The sequence below is a fragment of the Spermophilus citellus genome, assembly GCF_964194105.1.
Source record: "Spermophilus citellus genome assembly, chromosome: 3".
NCBI classification, from domain to species: Eukaryota; Metazoa; Chordata; class Mammalia; order Rodentia; family Sciuridae; genus Spermophilus; species Spermophilus citellus.
In genome coordinates this window covers 123,255,161-123,275,175 of record NC_138184.1, presented here as the reverse complement: position 1 = coordinate 123,275,175, position 20,015 = coordinate 123,255,161, and the positions used below count along the sequence as shown (strand labels likewise).

General features: G+C 31.5%; 1 protein-coding gene across 1 annotated transcript in view; it reads right to left on the bottom strand.

Annotated features, from left to right (window-relative positions):
* ZPBP (zona pellucida binding protein) overlaps positions 1 to 20,015 on the bottom strand; it is a gene marked incomplete at its 3' end in the record, with an annotated part of 99,984 nt that overhangs the window by 50,678 nt on the left and 29,291 nt on the right. Inside the window, exons 5-6 of the mRNA XM_081288247.1 lie at positions 13,511 to 13,729; positions 4,040 to 4,116 (exon numbers count right to left, since the gene is read on the bottom strand). Of these exons, the coding sequence (XP_081144373.1) occupies positions 4,040 to 4,116; positions 13,511 to 13,729 (296 nt within the window). The remainder of the gene's footprint in view (positions 1 to 4,039; positions 4,117 to 13,510; positions 13,730 to 20,015) is intronic.

The following is a 20,015-nucleotide window of genomic DNA, read 5'->3' as shown; positions in this document are numbered from 1 at the left end:
AATTAAGTGAGACCTTGTTTCTAAATTTAAAACGTACAAAATAGGGTTAGGGATATGGCTCAGTGGTCGAGTGCCTCTGAGTTCAACCACAATCCCCCTATCAACCAAAAGACAGAGATTAATATAATGGATCAGCATTGGAATATTACTCAGCCTTAAAGAAGAATGAAATTATGGCATTTGATGGTAAATGGATGGACCTTGAGACTATCCTGCTAAGTGAAATAAGCCAAATCTAAAAAACCAAAGGCTGAGTGTTCTCTCTGATAGGTAGATACTAATGCAATAAGAGGGTGGGGAGGAAGGAAAAATAAAAGTTCATTGGATTAGATAAAGGGAAATGAAAGGAAGGGAAGGAGATGGGAATACAAAAGACAATAGAATGAATCAGACATAATTTTCCTATGTTCATATATAAATACATGATCAGGGAAACTCCACATCATGTACAACTACAAGAATGAGATCCTAATTAGAATAAATTATATTCTATGTATGTATAATATATCAAAATACATTCTACTGTTATGTGTATCTAAAAAGAATAACCAAATATATATATTTCTTTAAAAACCCATAGTTGATTTAAAAAGAAAAAATCCAATCATATGCTCTTTGCAAGATCTCATAGGTAGGGACACTCACAGGCTGAATATATAAGGATGGGGGCGGGGAAAAGCCACACTAACAGAATCTCAAAACAAGCCAGAATATCCATTCTCCTATCTGAAAAAGCTGATTCTAAGCAAAAATTAATCATAATAAGATGTCATAAAAGCTAAGACAAAGAGGGCCATTTTATTCTGGTAAAGGGAATACAAAGAGAAGAAATAATGACAATGTATATGCAATAAATGTCAATGCACCTAATTACATTAAAAATACTTCTTGACATTAAATCCTAGATAGACCACAATACAATAATAGTGGGAAATTACAACAAACATCACCAAGAGGCAGACACCAAGACATAAAAATCAATAAAAATGAATTCAACTTAAGTAAATCAAATAAACCAAAGAGATATCTATAAAATATTCCACCCCAAAACAGCTGAATTTATTCTGTTTTCAGCAGCTTATTGAAGCATCTATAAAACAAACCATATTCTAGGTTACAATGTTAAGTCTTAGCAAATACAAAACAGAAAACTTATATAATTCCATGTATCACAATGGAAAGAAACTAGAACACCAAGAAAAATGACAAAAATCACACAAATTCATGGGGATTAAACAATATTTTAAATTAAGAATGAATCAAAGAAAAAATAAGGGAAGAAATCAAGACATTCTTAGAAACAAATGAAGACAGAGATACAACATATCAAAATTCCTGGGACTGTGTGAAAGAAATACTAAGAGGAAAACTGATTGCATTGAGTGCCTACACTAAAAGAAAATAAGATTCCAAAAATTAAACATCTTGCACCTCAAAGTCTTAGAAAAGAAGAACAAACAAATTCCAAAATCAATGGAAGACCAGGAAATAATAAAAATCGGAGTTAAAATTAATGAAATTGAGAATTTAAACAACACAAGATCAACACAACAAAGAGTTGGTTCTTCCAAAAGACAAGTAATATTGATAAATCCTTAGCCAAACTAACCAAATAAAGAGAGAAAAGAACCAAATCTACAATGTAATTAATCACTTAAACAGAAATAAGAACAAGAATCATATGATCATCTCAATAGATGCAGGAAAGGCCTTTGATAAAATACAGCAACCATTCATGTTAAAAAAAAAAAACACTGGAAAAACTAGGGATAGAAGGAACTTATTTCAGCATTATAAAGGCAACACATGACAAACCCAAAGACAGTACCACACAAATGGAAATACATACTACAAACTTCCTAAAACATGTTCATGATCTGTATGCTGAAAATGCAAAATGCAAAATGCTAATACAAGATGTAATGTTGCGAACAACCAATAAAAAATTAAAAAAAAAGAAGACATAAGAGTCATATCATGTTTGTAGGATGAAAAAAAAATCAATATGCATATGCAATAAGCCAAAATAGGTTTAATGTAATTCCTACTGAAATCCCAGAAAATATCTTTCAGGGAAATACAACCATATTCAAAATGTATTATAGAGAGGTATTGACCCTGAAATAGCTAACTAGAACAGTGTTGACAAAACACATATACAGTGGAATGAGTAACTACCTGTTATTAAGACTTAGTATACAACTAGAAAGGAAACAGTTTATAGGAATATAAATTTTCAAAATGGTTTCTCATGACCTTCTGTATTTCAGAAGTGTCTGTGGTAACATCTCATTTCTTATCTCTAATTCTGTTTATTTTTAAAAACAATGACAAATTTCTGGACACAAATGACCTACCCCAATTGAACCAAAAAGATTCAGAAAACCTAAACAAACCAATATCCAGAAATGAAATTGAAACAGCAATTAAAAGCCTACCAACAACAAAAAGCCCAGGACCAGATGGATTCTTAGCTGAGTTCTATCAGACATTAAAGAAGAACTAACACACCAGTCTCCTTCAAATTATTCCATAAAATTGAAATTTCCCCTGAAATTAATTCTAAGAAGCTAGTATAACCCTGCTACCCAAATCAGACAAAGACACATCTAGGACACATCTAGGAAACCAAACACCAATGCCCCTGACATACATACATGCAAAAATCCTCAACAAGATATTAGAAAACTGTATTTAAAAAACCTATGAATAAGATAATACACCATGATCAAGTAGGTTTCATTTCAGGGATACAAGGTTGGTTCAATATATGCAAACAATAGTAAAAACTGATCTCATAAAAATTAAAAACTTCTTGGTAAGAATTCATGTGAATATGAGGATTACACAGCTTACAATGTAAAAAAAAAATTACAAATAAAAAATTGCAAAGAGGACCATTACCAAGAAGATATGAAGAACCCTTTAAATCATCAATTTAAAAAAAACAATACAATGAAAAGATGAGCAAAAATATTTAACAGACATTTTACCTAAGATTTTGTAGGTGGCAAATAAAAATGAAAAGAGGATTAACATAATAAACCATTAGAAAAATGCAAATTTAAACCATAATGGAATATTAGGACAAAACTAGAATAAAATACTGAAAAATATAATGCAGATGTGGAGGGCATTTTTCAATAAAATCAGAAAAAATATTGATACAATTTAATATCTGTTTATAATACACTCCAGTAAATGGGAATAGAAAAGAATTTCCTCATTCTGATAAAAGGCACTTATGAAAACTAGAGTGAACATCACACTTGATGGGGAAAGATTAAATGCTTTTCCCCTAGGACTAGAAACAAGAAAAAAGATGTCCATGCTCACCACATCTACTCACTGTTATACTGTAGATTCTAGCATTCAAACAAGATCAAAGAAATAAAAAGCATAAAAATTAGAATGTAGTAAAAATGTGTCCATTTGTAGATTACATGATGTATTACCAAAAAAATCCTAATTAATCTATAAAACACTGGAACTAACAAGTGAATTTAGAAAGTGGCATGATATAAGGTTAGTATGCAAATATCTACTGGAAATTGAAACAATTTGGGACAATTGCAACAATGATTTGTCCATTTTTTCCCCAGTACTGAGGATTGAACCCAGGAGGGCCTACCACATGCTGGGCAAGCACTGAGCTACATTCCCAGCCTTTTAAATTTTATTTTGAGACAAGAGTCTCACTTAGTTGCCCCAACTGACCTCAAACTTGTGATCCTCCTTACTGAGTCTCCTTAGTAAATGTGACGTTATAAATAATAATTATATATTTACTAGCAATGGCAAATAAGGTCAAATAAATGGAAAAGCATTCTTTTTATATAATCAGTTACAAAATATTAAATTTGAAAATATTCTATAAAATATCAATTATATTACTTTTATTACTGAATGAAATTTTATTTTTATTGTTGAAATTCCTAACTGTGGGGGTCAGATAATTTTATAAATAGCTAAGATGCTTACTTACACACTGAGCATGTTCATTCAACTTTTTTTTCTTTTCCAGCATCACATAACATACCTTAGATAGTCTTTTAGAAGATTCACAATTATGATCTGTACATGGCTTGGGTCCTTTTTCAGTGTCTAGAGATGAAACTGAGAAAATATATTATATTTTATAAAGGTTCTAATGTACTGCATCACAATATTTAAATTGGATTTTGAAGATCATTTGTCTAATATTCCTCTTCCATTAAAAATTTAAGCAATTTTTTCTAATATTACGTAACTCTTCAGAATGAACCTAAGCCAAATATTTGTTTTATGTAAATCAAGAAAACCTCTTTTCTATAATAAACTTCAATTAAATTTCTTGATAATGCTTGGTTATTTTTATTTTGTAGAAGTTTAATGATAGTTTTATTTCAACTTGTATAGCATATGTATGCATAAGTGTGTGTGCATTCATTCAATCGTATATTTAACTCTGACCATATATTATAATGTGTGTCACTAGCTCAAATCAATTCTTAATGTTTTCCAATAAAGTGATAAATGCAAGATGTATTCTGCTAATAATACTGGAAAGAGAATGAGACTGGATTATGGTAGTGGCCATCGTAACTGAAATGATAAACATATTCATACACGTATGTCTCATTATTTATCAAATAACTACCAGGAGCCAACTATGTGCCAGATAGTATTGTTCTAGGTATTTGGAATATATAAGTAAACAAATTCAATACTGAAAAAATTCCTCCTATACTACCAAGACTTAAAACTGAAAGAAGAAATAGGAAACAAAGGATTTCTATTAATAATCTTTCTGAATCATAGCATCAATCTCACTGCCTCATTAAAGCTCTAAAACCTTTAGTTTCTCTCAACTATTCATCAAAATATATAGAAAGAAATCTTATTTTGAGTCCTAGATCTATCACTAATAAACAGATAAACATATTATTTACTCTCAAGATTTTCACATTCTATAAAAGAATAGGCTGAATAATGTGAATTTTCCCCATTCTTTAACATCTGTGTGAATATGATTAAAATCATAAATATTTCAGACCAACAAAGCTACCAATAATTTAACCATTAGCAATCATGACAACTTGATTTTCCCTATACTCCTACTCATATCTCTCATTAGCTATTATAGAGTGCTCCAAAAAATGTATACATGATATTGTTTGTTTTCTATACAATTCTTTCTAAAAATCAACAATTTACTATGGAAGATCTCAATCATCCATCTCCTTAGTAATATCTCCCCTACGTTAGAGCCCACAGAGCGTCTAAAAAACTTTAATGTTTATTTACTAGATAAAATCTTTGAATCAACTATCTCCCATTATGTTCAAGGAGCTGGAGAAAATTATGGACAAAAAAACTAAAAAAAAAATCAGGAAAATCCTGTCTTGACAAATACAGAAAAAAAAGTTAAATAATACAAAGGAATCTAATAAAAATTCTAGAACACAAAATTACAACAAATGAAAGGAATTCATAAAGATTTTAAAATGGATTGAGCAGTCAGAAAAAAGAATCAACTTGAAGATAGTCATTAAAAGTATTTAGTCAGTGAAGAACATAAAAAAAAGAAGTTAGGAGACCTGTAGGATAACACCAAATGTATCACATACACATAAAATAGGAGTTAAAATAAGAGAAAAGAAAAAGAAAACAGAATGAATATTTAAATAACAAACAGTTAAAATTTCCCAAATTTGAAAAAGGTATAAATTTACATGTATAAGATGAGCAGAGAAATCCACATAAATCCCAGGGGAAATGCAAGGAATTCCACATTGTGTCATATTATAATCAAACTGTCAAGTGTGAAAGAGAAAGACAGAATCTTGAAAGCTACAAGAAAGAATTAATTTGTCACATATAATGAGTCTTATAATAAGATCAACATCAGACTTCTCATTAAAAACCATGGAGGGTAGTATATATTGTTCATACTGAACCTTTTTAAAATATAAAGATATGGACAGATAAAAAGCAAAGAGATGGAGAAAAATATGCCATGCTTATATGAATCAAAATTAAAAAGCTGGAGTATCAATAATAATTTCAGAGAAAGTAGATGAAGGCAAACATAATTGTCAGGAATAAATCAATTATCCACAAAGACACCAGAATCTCTAATGTGTATGTACCTAACAATAGAGAACACAGCCACCTGAGGCAAAATATTATTAAAACTGTAAGGAAAAATACAAGAAACAACTATTATATGTGGAGATATCAACACCTCTCTATTAGTAACTAAAAAATCTAAAAAGCAAAAAAGTGAAAAAGAATACAGTTGACCTGAAATACCACCCTTCAATTGTACTAAACTGACATTCAGAAAATATTTCATACAACAACAGTAAAAAACATTATTTTCAAGCTCACATTAAACCCTCACTAATAGGACCACATTTGGGGTCATATTAAAGATATTAACATTTTTTTAAAATATAAACAATACAATGTATGCATTCAATCCACAAAAGCATCAAACTGCAAATCCATAACAGAAAATACCTGGAAAATCCCAAGAACCTTGACATTTAAAACATTAATATATAGCTTATGATTTGTCAAGAAAAATTATATATTTCAAACTACATAAATGTGAAAACACAACTTATTAAAATTTGTGGCATACAGTGCTTACAAAGAAATTTATAACAAAGTGAATACATATTAGAGAAGATAAAAATTCAATAATCAAAGCTTCCATTAAGGAAAATAAATAAAAGCAAAGCTATCCTTCAGAATTAGTGAATAAATAAAAATCTTTCAAGAAAAAAACAACTAAAAGAATTCAGGAGTACTAAGGCAGCACTACAAAAATACTTAAAGAAATACTACACATAAAAGGTTTGTTTTGTTTTGAAGAAGAAGAGAAGAAGAAGAAAGAAAAAATCCCTGAGCTTGTGAATAGATGAATTTCATTAGAAAAGTAGCTGAGCAAATGAGTATTAGGACTGAACTAAACATTAGAAATGAATAAAAAATGGGAGGAAATAAATACCTGTAATAACACAATATAAATGGTCTCCACATTTACATTAAAAAAAACATAAACTAGCAGACTGAATTAAAAAATAAGACCTAATAATATGTTGCTTACTTACAGGAAAAGACATTCATAAGCTGAAGGGAAAGAATGGAAAATGATATTCCATGCAAATGAAGGTCTAAAGCAAGAAGGAATAACTATTCTCATTTTGGATAAGGCAGACTTCAAGACAAAATTAAGAAGAGACAAAGAAGGTCACTTCATACTGGGAAGAATCCAAAAGGAAAACAAAATGATAGTAAATATTTGTGCCCCAAATTATTTAATTACATAAAATACACACTATTCAACATAAATATTCTTATGCCAATACAATAATACTAACTAGATGATTTCAATATACTTCTTTCATGAAGAGACAGACTGTCCAAATATAAAACTAATAAAAAATTATTTGGACAAACCTAAAAAATAATACATATGAAATGGACCTAAAAGACATCTATAGAATATTTCATCTAACAACAGCTGAATTCAGTCTCTTCTCAGACTCTCATAGAACCTTCTTTAAAATAGACAACATATTAGATCATGAAGCAAGTCTTACAAGATTTTTAAAAAATCAATTTAACTTCTTGCACTTAACAGATGACAAGAAAATGAAATTAGAAATCATTAGCAAGAAAAACAAACAATAGAAATTACATAAATACATGGAGATTGAACAATACACCATTTTTTTTTTGTTACCGGGGATTGAATTCAGGGGCACTTGACCACTGAGCCATATCCCTAGCCCCATTTTGTATTTTATTTGGAGACAGGGTCTCACTGAGTTGCTTACTGCCTCACCATTGCTTAGGCTAGCTTTGAACTTGTGATCCTCCTGTCTTAAGCCTCGCAAACAGCTGGGATTTCAAGCCTGTGCCACCGCGCCCAGTGAACAATACACTTTTGAATGATGAACAGATCAGAGATGAAATCAGGGGAGAAATATGAAAATACCTAGAAATAAAGGAGAATAGCAAATACAACACACCAGAATCTCTGGGACACTATGAAGTGGTTTCAAAGAGGAAAGTTTATAGCTATGCGTGCTTATGTGCATACATCATAAAAATCCCACATAAACAACCTAGTATGTATCTCAAGGTCCTAGAAAAATAAGAATAAAACAATTCCAAAATAGTAGAAGGGAAGATCACAGCTGAAATTATTAAATATAAAATAAAAGAACAATACAAAAGATCAATGAAAGAGGAGTTGGTTCTTTTGAAGGATAAACAATATTGATAAACCTTTAACAAATTAACCAAAGTAAAGACTCAAATTAATAAAAATAGAGATGAAGAAGAAGATATTGCCAAAGACATTTCTGAAATCAAGAGATTAATTAGTGACTAGTTTAAAAACTTATATTCCAATAAATTGGAAAATCTAGAAGAAATGGACAGATTTCTAGACATGTATGACCCAAACAAAATTGAAACAAAAAGAAGATAATATCTAAACAAATTGATAATAAGCAATGAGATTGAGGCTATAATTAAAAAAATACAAAGCAACAGCAACAAAGTAAACCTCTCCAACAATGAAAATCCCAGGACCAAATCTTTCCCCAGATGCATTTTACCAGACCTTTAAAGAAGAACTATAATCAATGATCCTCAAATTATTCCATGAAGTTGAAGGTGGAAAGAACACTTGTTTAAACACCTGTATTCATTTTATGAAGCCAGTCTTATCCTGATACCAAAACCAGATAAGAATACATCAAGAAAAGAAAACTACAGACCAATGTGCCTGATAAACATAGATACAAAAATTCTTAAAAATATTAGCAATTTGTATTCAAATGCATTAAGAAGATTTTACATTAGGATCAAGTTGCTTTTACCCCAAGGATACAAGGTTTACTGGACATATGCAAACCAAAAAATATTATTCATCACATATGCAGAATTAAGGGAAAATCATATGACTACCTCAAAAGATGCAGAAAAAAAGCCTTTTACAAAATTCAATACCCATTTATGATAAAACACTGAAGAAACTAGGGACAGAATGAACTCATCAATGAACCTCATCATTCAATGAACAGAATGAACCTCATCAATGCTATATATGAAAATCCCAAAGCCAGCATCATATTGAATAGGGAAAAATTGAAATCATCTTCTCTAAAATTAGGAGCAAGACTAAAATCTCCATTCTGACCTCTCCTACACAATATAGTACTTGAAATTTTAGCCAGAGCAGTTAGTCAAGAGAAGGAAATAAAAGGATACAAGTTTTACAAGAATAAGTCAAATTATCAGTGTTTCTTGATGATATAATCCTACACTTAAAAGATTCAAAAACCCCACCACAAGACTTTCAAAGTTGATAAATAAATTCAGCAAAGTAGCAGAAAACAAAAATCAAAAAATTAATAGCTTTTCTATATGTCAATAAGGAATCTGCTGAATAATGAATGAACCAAATTGATTCACAATAGAATAAAAAAATAAGACTAAATCTAACCAAGGAGGTGAACAATCTCAACAATAAAAACATGATCCCCATCAAAATGTCAATGATCCCCATCAAAATGACAATGACATTCTTCACAACATATTCCTACAATTTTATGAAAGGTAAAAAATCCAGAATAGTCAAAGCGATTCTAATAAAAAAGAGTAATGTTAGAGGCATTACAATACCTGATTGCAAATTATAATACAGAGCCATAGTAACTAAAACAGCACAATACCACACAAAATCAAACATGCAGACCAGCAGAGCAGAATACAAACCAGAGATAAGTCCACATAGCATAGCAGTGGTAGCGAAATAAACATGAAGATCAATGGAATAGAACAGAAGACACAGGAACAAACCCACATACATACAGTCATCTGATTCTTAACACATGTGCTAAAAGCATTCAATGGAGAAAGGACAGCCTTTTAAACAAATGGCACTTAAGAAAACTGGATATCCATATGTAAAACGCAAACCTAGTGAACCTAGGGCCCAATTTCACACCCTTCATAATCGTTAACTTAAAGAAAATGAAAGACCTAGTAATGAAGAGAAATTTTGCATTTTCTAGAAGAAAACACAGGGTCTAACATATAGGAGCAGGCAGTAACTTCCTCAATATGACCCCTAAAGTTAAGAAAGTAACACCAACAATTAATAAGTGGAATGATATTAGATTGAAAAACTTCTATAGAGCAAAAGAATCAAGACCATAAAGAGAGAGCAAATAGAATATTAGAAAATCTTTGTCAGTTACTCTTAAGACACAGGATTAATATCTAAAATATATAAAAAACTTAGCACTGAAAAAAAACAACCAATTTAATAAATGGGCAAAGGATCTAAACAGACATTTCTCAAAAGAAAAAATAGAAATGACCAAAAATATGTGAAAAAAGTGTTAGCAATCAAGAAAGTACAAATCAAAACAACACTGAACTTACATCTTACTCAATTAAAACAGCAATCACCAAGAATACAAATAATAATAATAAATGCTGGTGAAGATGGGGGGAACACTTATACACTGTTGGTAGGGTTGTGAATTAGTGAAACCATTAAAAAAGTTAAGTATGGAGTTTCTCAAAAGAGTAGGAATAGAACCAACATATGATCTCAGTGTTTTCCAGAAGAACTAAAGGCATCATACTGTGGTTATACATGTGTATGCATGGTATAGTAGCACAATTTACAATGACCAAGTTATGGAACCAGCTGGTGTCCATCAACCAATGGATAGGCAAAATGTGGTATATATACACAATGGAATTTTATGAAGGCATAAAGAGCAAAATTATAGGACTTGCAAGTAAATGGATGGAAGCATAGAACATCATGTTAAATGAAATAAAACAGACTAAGAAATATCAAGGGCCATATGTTTTTCTCTTATATGTGGGAGTTAGAAGGAAAAATGCACAAGGAGGATGGTCCTGAAAAGAGAAGGAAGACAGTACACCAGAGGTTGAAGATTAGAGAGAGGAAGGAGAGGATAGAAAGGAAAGGTACTGAGAAATGAAACTGACCAAATTATGTTATGTACATATAAAATATGCCACAATGAATCCATTATTTTGTATAATTATATCAATAAAAACTAAATTTGTCACTAAGTTTTCTATACTGATACCTATAAAACACTCTGAAATGAAGCAAAGTTCTTAAATTAATGGATAGATATTCTATGCTTGTAAACTAACATACAATACTGTTAAGCTGGCAAAAATACCCAAACCCATATACAGATTTTAATAGAATCCCTAGCAAAATTCCAATGGCTTTTTGTGTGTGTGGCAAAAAATAGAGTAGCAGATAGTAAACTATGTAATTGCAATCAACATCAAGCTGTCATAGAAACACTGAAAAGTTACAAAAGTTACAAAGTCTTTGCATTTTTGAAAAACTAAAAATAAACAAACAGTCTGCCTCTGGTCATTTGTTTTAGGGATTGGAGACAAATTTCAGGGTTTTTGTTTTTGTTTTTGTTTTTTTGAGAAAAAACATGGCAAGGAAGATCAAGACTGGAAATTAGGTTGAACTGCTTATGTCCTTTGCCTTTAAATCTAAATGTCATACAATTGTGTCTTTCAAAATTAAATACTAAATGATCAAAATATGAATGAGAGAGAAAAGAAAGAGAAGAAAAAGTTAGGGAAATAGGTAAGTATCATCAAACACTGATTACAGAGAAATCAAAGGAAAATATGGAAGAAGAAAGGAATACAGCAAGCAATAGCTTTTGAGATGAAATGGGAGGGGAAGCATGCTATAAAACACATGAATGAGCTCAGTGGAATGCTGTGATGCATGCCTGTAACATAAAGGCTAAAGCAGGAGGATCATAATTTCAAGGCCTGCCTGAAACAACTTAATAAGAACAAGTCTCAAAATAAAAAAAATAATAATGTAGTTCAGTTGTAATATACATGTAGGTTCAATCCCCACTATAGAAAAACATCAATTTTTTTTAAAAGGCAGAAAATTAAAACACACACACACACACACACACACACACACACACACACACGGATGGCTACTCCTGAGACAGCATTCCTTTTTTCTATTTTTTTAAATTTTATTTATTCTAATTTGTTACATATGACAGCAGAATGCAATTCAATTCATATTACACATATAGAGCACAATTTTTCATGTCTCTGGTAGTACACAAAGTAGAGTTACACCATTTGTGTCTTCATAGATGTAGTTAGGGTAATGATGTCCATCTCATTCCACCGTCTTTCTTACCTTCATACCCTTTCCCTTCCCCTTCCTCCCCTTTTCCCTATCTAAAGTTTGTCTATTGCTTCCATGCTCCCCAGGCATCCCCTTTACGAATAAGCATTCTTGTGTAAGAGAAATCATTTGGCATTTGGTTTTTAGAGCTTGGCTTACTTCACTTAGCATTACATTCTCCAACTATATCCATTTACCTGCAAATGCCATAATTTTATTCTCTTAATGCTGAGTAATAATCCATTGTGTATATATACCACATTTTCTTTATCCATTCATCTACTGAAGGGCAATTAGGTTGGTTCCACAATTTATCTGTTTTGAACTGTGCTGCTATTAAATTGGTGTGGCTGTGTCCCTGTAGTATCCTGTTTTTAAGTCCTTTGGATATAAACTAGGAGTGGGATAGATGGGTCAAATGGTAGTTCCATTCCCAGTTTTCCATACTTATTTCCACATGGCTGTACCAATTTGTAGTCCCACCAGCAATGTTTGAGAGTGCCCTTTTCCCCAAATACTTGCCAACACTTATCACCAACACACAGTATTTTTAATAGCTGCCATAACTGGAGGGAGATGAAATTTTAGAGTAGTTTTGATTTGAATTTCTCTAATTACTAGAGATGATGAACATTTTTTTCATATATTTGTTGATTAACTTTACATCAGCTTCTGAGAAGTCTCTGTTCAGTTCTTTGGCCCATTTATTGATTGGGTTATTTATTTTTTTGAAGTAAGATTTTTGAGTTCTTTATCTTTCCTAGAGATTAGCACTCGATGTTATGCACATGTGGTAAAAAGTTGCTCCCATTCTGTAGGATCCCTGAAAGAACATTCTTAAACAGACCATTTATAAATCTAAAATCCTTGTAACTCAAGTTGAATTATTTGTCTTTAGGCTTCCCTTTAGATCAAGAAAAGTACAGGAAGCTAAATGGTTCTTCTAGTCTACAATGTTAACCAATCTCCTAATTAGATGTTTTCACATATTAAACCATTGTAACTAAATATCACAATATATCCTATGCTAAATTCCATCTTATAGTAAATTATCAAAGGAAGGTTTAAGTTATTGGAAAGAGCAAACTTCTCATTGAGTACATAAATTGGGACTTTATTTGGGAGTTATTAGCCCTAAAATCAAAACACAGAACAGAAAATATACTTAATTTATACAATTTATAATCCAAAAATACTGCTGGTAATTCATAAAGTATTCAAAATTTGTTATGTGATTTAATTTTTTAAGAAAGTTTTTACACTTACCTGAAAATGTAAAGAACAATTCATTTTGCAAACCAGCTCTTTGCATTTTAACACGATGGCATTCAGATTTAAGTAAGGAAATTTCACATGAAAGGTCAAGAACCAATTTGCTTAAAATCTGAAGAAGTTTCTTCTCAAAGGAAATATTATAGATACTATTGCAGGGAGCTGCATGATACCGAGCTGTGAACTGATAATAATAATGAGGTTCACGATATGCTGTAGAAAATTAAACAGAGAAAGATACAATCTTGATTATTTAAATAATTCAAATACATATTGTAACTAATCATAATTTGGGGTAAATTCATATATGTAGCTACATTCATTTTTACTTAACAAATGTTTACCTAGCAGTTATTAAATGTCAAATACCATTACAGGAAATTTAAAAATAGTGACCCATTTAAATCTCTTAACATCATTTAAAATTGACATTGTTATAATACTCTTCATGAAGAAAATGAGGTACACAGAGATTATGTCACATGACTAATGCCTATGCTATCAAAAGAAAGAAAAGCAAAGATTTTCAAGATGGTGGAACAGGAGAGTTTTTTTTTTTTCCTGGCTGCTCAGTGGCATGAAACCAAGAAAGCAACTCAGCAAATTCTTAGAAAGGTAGGTAAAAAAATTTTAAAAATGGACTTTACCAGGAACTAATATTGAACATTCAAAACAGAAAGGGAACTCAGGAGGTTGGCTATAATAAAATAAGGAAATGCCAGGTGCAGTGACACACGCCTATAATCCCAGCAGTTGGGGAGGCTAAGTCAGGAGGATCCTGAGTTCAAAGTCAGCCTCAGCAATAGCAAGGACTTATTAGCAAATCAGTAAGACCCTGTCTCAAAATAAAATTCAAAATAGGATTGGGGTTGTGACTCAGTGGTTGAGTGCCCTTGAGTTCTATCCCCAGTATTAAAAAAAATAAAAGAAAGCAAGTAATCCCCAGGACCATTGCTGCCACTGGTGGAGCACTCAGAGTGCTTCCCAGACAAGCAAAGTGGAAAGATAAGAGGATTAAGTAAAGGAACCCACATTTTTAGGAGACAACTGGTGTGTCTGGGTATAGAGATATCAAAGTTCAAAGACACTGCACACTAACTCAAAAAAGCATTCTGCACAATATCCTAGTGAAGAAAAGAAGCCACATCTCTCCAAGTTGCCTACAGAAAACAGGATGGAGCCATTCTGCAGATGCAGTACAGAAGCTGACAGCTACTCCTTAACTACAGGACTGGCAAACCAATACCGCATGACATAGAGAGTGGCTAAGTGACGAGGAGAAAATCAAACGTGGAAAAAATTTACACAGGAGAATACAGGTCATAGAAACCCATCCAACTTGACTCTGGTGGTTTAAAAGGCCAGCTGGGAGAGCTGCGCCTAGCAAGGAATTCAAAAGGATGGGGGTGGGAATGATTGAGTTTAGAGATTAAACCTGAGAGACCAGTAATTTTTGAATCCAAGCATGACAGAGGGAACTAAGGATTGACTCCTACACTGCACAAGTGGAACCCAGGAGAGATTTCTGGGGTGGAGTCTCCCAGTGTGAACAAGTAACTGCTGGGAACTGGAATTGAGCTGATTTAAAACCTTTGGACCAATGGACATTCAAGGAAGAACCTGGAAACTGACCAAGTTAAACCCCACCTCCAGGAGCTCCACAAATGGGATCTTCTCTCTCACACTCCAGCAACCACACCTTGAGGGTGAAGGAGTAATCACACTCCAGCCCACCCCACCTAACACTGCTGAGAAGGGAAACTGAGAATTTTCTGAATTCCAATGAAACAATTCTGAAAGTTTTCATCTTTTTCCCCCCTTTTTCCTTTTATCTCTTTATTTGTGAACTGAATGGTTCATAGAAATATACACATATTTGTTTCTTTTTTATCATTTCTAATATTTTGGAAAGAAGTTATTTTTCATGGGTCAGTATTTTGAGGACTAGGATTCTGAATAGTATACTTCAGTTTTGTTATGTACTCTTCTATTTTTATATTTATTTTATTTTACATACTTTTCTCTCACACTTATCTGTTTCCCTTCTCTTTCTCTCTTCTGCTAACAGTCAATCTCTACTGTTCTCTCTTTCAGTCCCCTTTAAGATTTAACTTTAATTTTCTCTCTTCCTACTCATAATCTACATATCCTACATTGCTTCTATTCTCTTCCTGTTCACCATTTGAAATTGTAAACCTTTTTGCAAACTTTCTGTTTTTACTGTGGGCAATAAATGATCACATCATTTCTGTTTACTGTGCCAATCAACAATGTATAGGTCATAGCAGGAACTATTTGGTTTAATGCTGTATATTGTTTATATTGGTTGTTATTATTATTATTCATTGGCTCCTAAACTGTGAAGTTTCAGGGACACTGTAAGTCCACAGGGTCAAAACTGTACTGCCTCAGATCCATACTTTTATATGGGTTGACACAGCATGAAAAAGCAAAGTAACAAATCACCCCAAACAAACCAAAATACCTCAGTAACAGAATCCATAGACAACACAGTGGAAAATATGTCAGAGAAGGAGTTTAGAATGTTCAGAGTTAAAAACTGACATGTAAGGTAAGGACAATGTAAGGAATGAAATCAGAGAGAAAATACAGAAAGTTAAAGATCACTAAAATAAAGAGATACAGATTTTGGGGGAAAATCAAGCAGAAATCCTCAAAATGAAGGAATCAATAAACCAAATAAAAAAATTCAATGAAAATTATCACCAGCAGACCAGACCACTTGGAAGACAGAGTTTTAGGCAATAAAGACAAAATATAAAATCTTGAAAGTAAAGTTGGCCATGGAGAAAAGATGTTAAGAAACCATGAAAAGAATATCCAAGAAATATGGGATTATATGAAAAGACTAAATTCAAGATTTATCAAGCTAAATGAAGGCTGAAATACAAACCAAAGCAATGTTCAATCTTTTCAATGAAATATCAGAAAATTTCCATAACCTTAAGAATGAAATGGAAATCAAATACAGGAGGGTTACAGGACTCCAAATATACAAAATTCCAACAGACCCACATAAAGGCGCATTACTATGAAAATGCCTAACATAAAGAATAAGAATAGAACTTTAAAAGTTCCTAGAGAAAAACGATAGGTCACATTCAGAGGGAAACCAATCTGGATCTCAGCTGATTTCTCAACTCAGACCCCCCAAATTAGAATGTCTTGGAATAATATATACCAAGCTCTGAAAGAAAATGGATGGCAGCCAGACTACTATACTAGCAAAATTAAGCTTCAGAACTGATGATGAAATAAAAAACTTCCATGATAAGTAAAAGTTAAGAATTCACAACTAGAAAATGTGTACTAAAAACCATAATCAATAAAATATTTCAAAAAGAAATGAAAAGTAAAAGTGAAAACCAGCAGAGAAGGGAATTATACTGAAAGCATAGCCAAAGGAGACAATAACTCAAATTAAAAGCCAGAAATAAATAAAAATGACAGGGAATAAAATTATTTCTCAATAATACCACTGAATGTAAATGGCCTAAACTCATCAATCAAATGACATAGATTGGCATATTGGATTTAAAAGCAAGACCCAACAATATTCTGTCTCCAAGAGACTAACCTCACAGGCAAAGATATCCACAAACTGAAGTTAAAAGGATGGGGAAAAAGGTATATCATTCACATGGATCTCAAGAACAAGCAAAGGTTTCTATCCTCATATCAGAAAAAGAAGATTTCAAGCCAAAGTTAATCAGAAGGGACGAAGAAGGATATTCTATACTGCTTAAATGAATTTTAAATCAACAAGATATAACAATTGTAAATATTTATGCCCCAAATGGTGAAACATCTACATTCATCAAACAAAGCCTTTCAAGTTCAAGAATCAAATAAACCAGATACAAGAATACTTGATAAGTTTAACACACCTCTCTCATCACTACACAAAAACTAAAGAAAGGAGCTATAGAAATAAAAATATAATTAATAATGTACACATAACATATATATATAGATATTACATAAAATATGTATCTTATAATATATATCTTATTATCTTATATATTATCATTATGATATATAATATATATATATATATATATATATATATATAGACTGACTAAAGATACACTTACTGGCAGTGTATATATATATATATATATATATATATATATAATTTTCTAAAATAACCGTATCTTAGGCCAAAATGCAACTTTTACAAAATACAAAAAAATAAAGAAATACCTTGTATTCTATCATATCATAATGGAATGAAATTAGAAATCAACAATAAAATACAAAATGGAAACAACTCTAAAATCTGAAGACTAATACACTATTCAATGATCAATGGAGAGCAGAGAAAACAGGAATAAAATTAACAAAACACTTAGAGGGAAATGAGAATAGCGCAAAAAATGAAAATCTATTGACACTATTAAGGCAATTCTAAGAGGAATGTTCACTGCATTTAACTTGTTCATTAAAAGAATAGAAAGTATCCAGATAAATAATTTAACTTTACATCTCAAAGGCCTAGAACAAAGAACAAATCCACAACAAAATTAGTAGAAGACAGATAATAAATAAAATCAGCTGAAATCAATGAAACTGAACCAACTACAACAGCAAATAACAATTAAAAAGTACCAAAGAAACAAAAAGTTAGTTCTTTGAAAAAATAAATAATATTGATAAACACTTATCCATGTTAACCAAGAGTAAGAGGGATATAACATGATTAAAATTCTTGATGAAAAAGGAAATATAAACATGAACACTACCAAAATAAAGATGATAATCAGACAATAGTTTGATAATTTAAACTCTAATAAAATGAAAAACCTTGAGACATCAATTTATTTCTAGAAACATATGACGTATGTAAATTGAATCAGGAGAACATAGAAAATTTGAACAGATAACATTTCAACAATGAAATTTAGGACATCATCAAAAGCCTAGCAACAAAGAAAAGCCCAGGATCACACAGAGTCTCAGCCGAGTTCAACAAGCCCTTCACAGAAGAATTAACACCAACCTTCCTCAAATTATTCCATGACATAGAAAAGGTGGGAACCCTTCCAAACTCATTCTATGAAGCTATTATCACCCTGATATCTAAAACAGACAAAGACACATCAGTGAAAGAAAACTTCAGACCAATATCCCTGATGAACATAGATGAAAAACTTCTTAATAAAATACTTTGAAATTACATACAAAAACATATTTAAAATATAGTGAACCATGCTCATGTGGGGTTCATTCCAGGGATGCAAGGTTGATTCAACATACAAATATTAATAAATGTATTAACAGACTTAAAAACAATAATCACATGATTATCTCAATAGATAGTAAAAAAGTATTTGACAAAATACAGTATCCATTCACTAGAAAAATTAGGAATAGTAGGAACATATCTCAACTTTGTAAAAGCTATATATATTATAACAAAGGGCAAGATCATTGTAAAAAGAGAAAAATGCAAATCATTCTCTCTAAAATCCAGAATAATACAAAGATGCCCTCTTTCACCACTTTTACTCAATATATTACTTGAAACTCTAGCCAAAGCAATTAGACAAAAGAAAGAAAGTGATACAAATACACAAAGAACTCAAATTATCCCTAGTTGCCAATAACATATACTCAGAAGACCAAAAACATTCCATGAGAAAACTCCTACAACTCATAAACAGATAAAAGCAAATCAGTAGGATATAAGCTTAACATCATTAAATAAATTGTGTTCCTTCACAACAATGGTGAACCAACTGAAAGAGAAATTAGGAAAACTATCCCATACACAATAGCCTCAAAAACAATGAAATATTTTGGAATCAATCTAACAAAAGAGGTGAAAGACTTCCACAACAAATACTAAAGAGCACTAAAGGAAGAAACTGAAGATGATGTTTGAAGATGGAAAGATCTCCCATGTTAATAAATACGCAGAATTAATATTGTCAAAATGGTCATACTATCAAAAGTTCTATACAGATTTAATGAAATTCCTATTAAAATTTCAATGATGTTCTTCACAAAAATAGAAAAAGCAGTCATGAAATTCATTTGGAAAAATAAGAGGCCCAAATAGCCAAAGTAATCCACAGCAAAAAAAAAAAAAAAAAAAAAAGTGAAGCAGGAGGCATCACAACACCAGACCTTAAATTATACTACAGCACTGTGATTACAAAAAAAAGCATGGTATTAGCACCAAAACAAACATGAAGGCCAATGGTACAAGAAAGAAAACAGAAAACCCCACAGAAATACAGTTTTATCTCATATAAGATAAAAGTGCCATAGATACATTGGAAGAAAAAAACCTCTTCAACAAATGGTGGTGGTAAAACTGGAAATCCACAGGTAGCATAGGGAAATTGAACCCCTCTCACCCTGCACAAAATTCAACTCAAATTGGACCAGGGACCTAGGCATTAGACCAAAGACCCTGTGCCTAATAGAAGAAAAAGTAGGACCAACTCTCTCATGTTGGCTTAAGAACCAACTT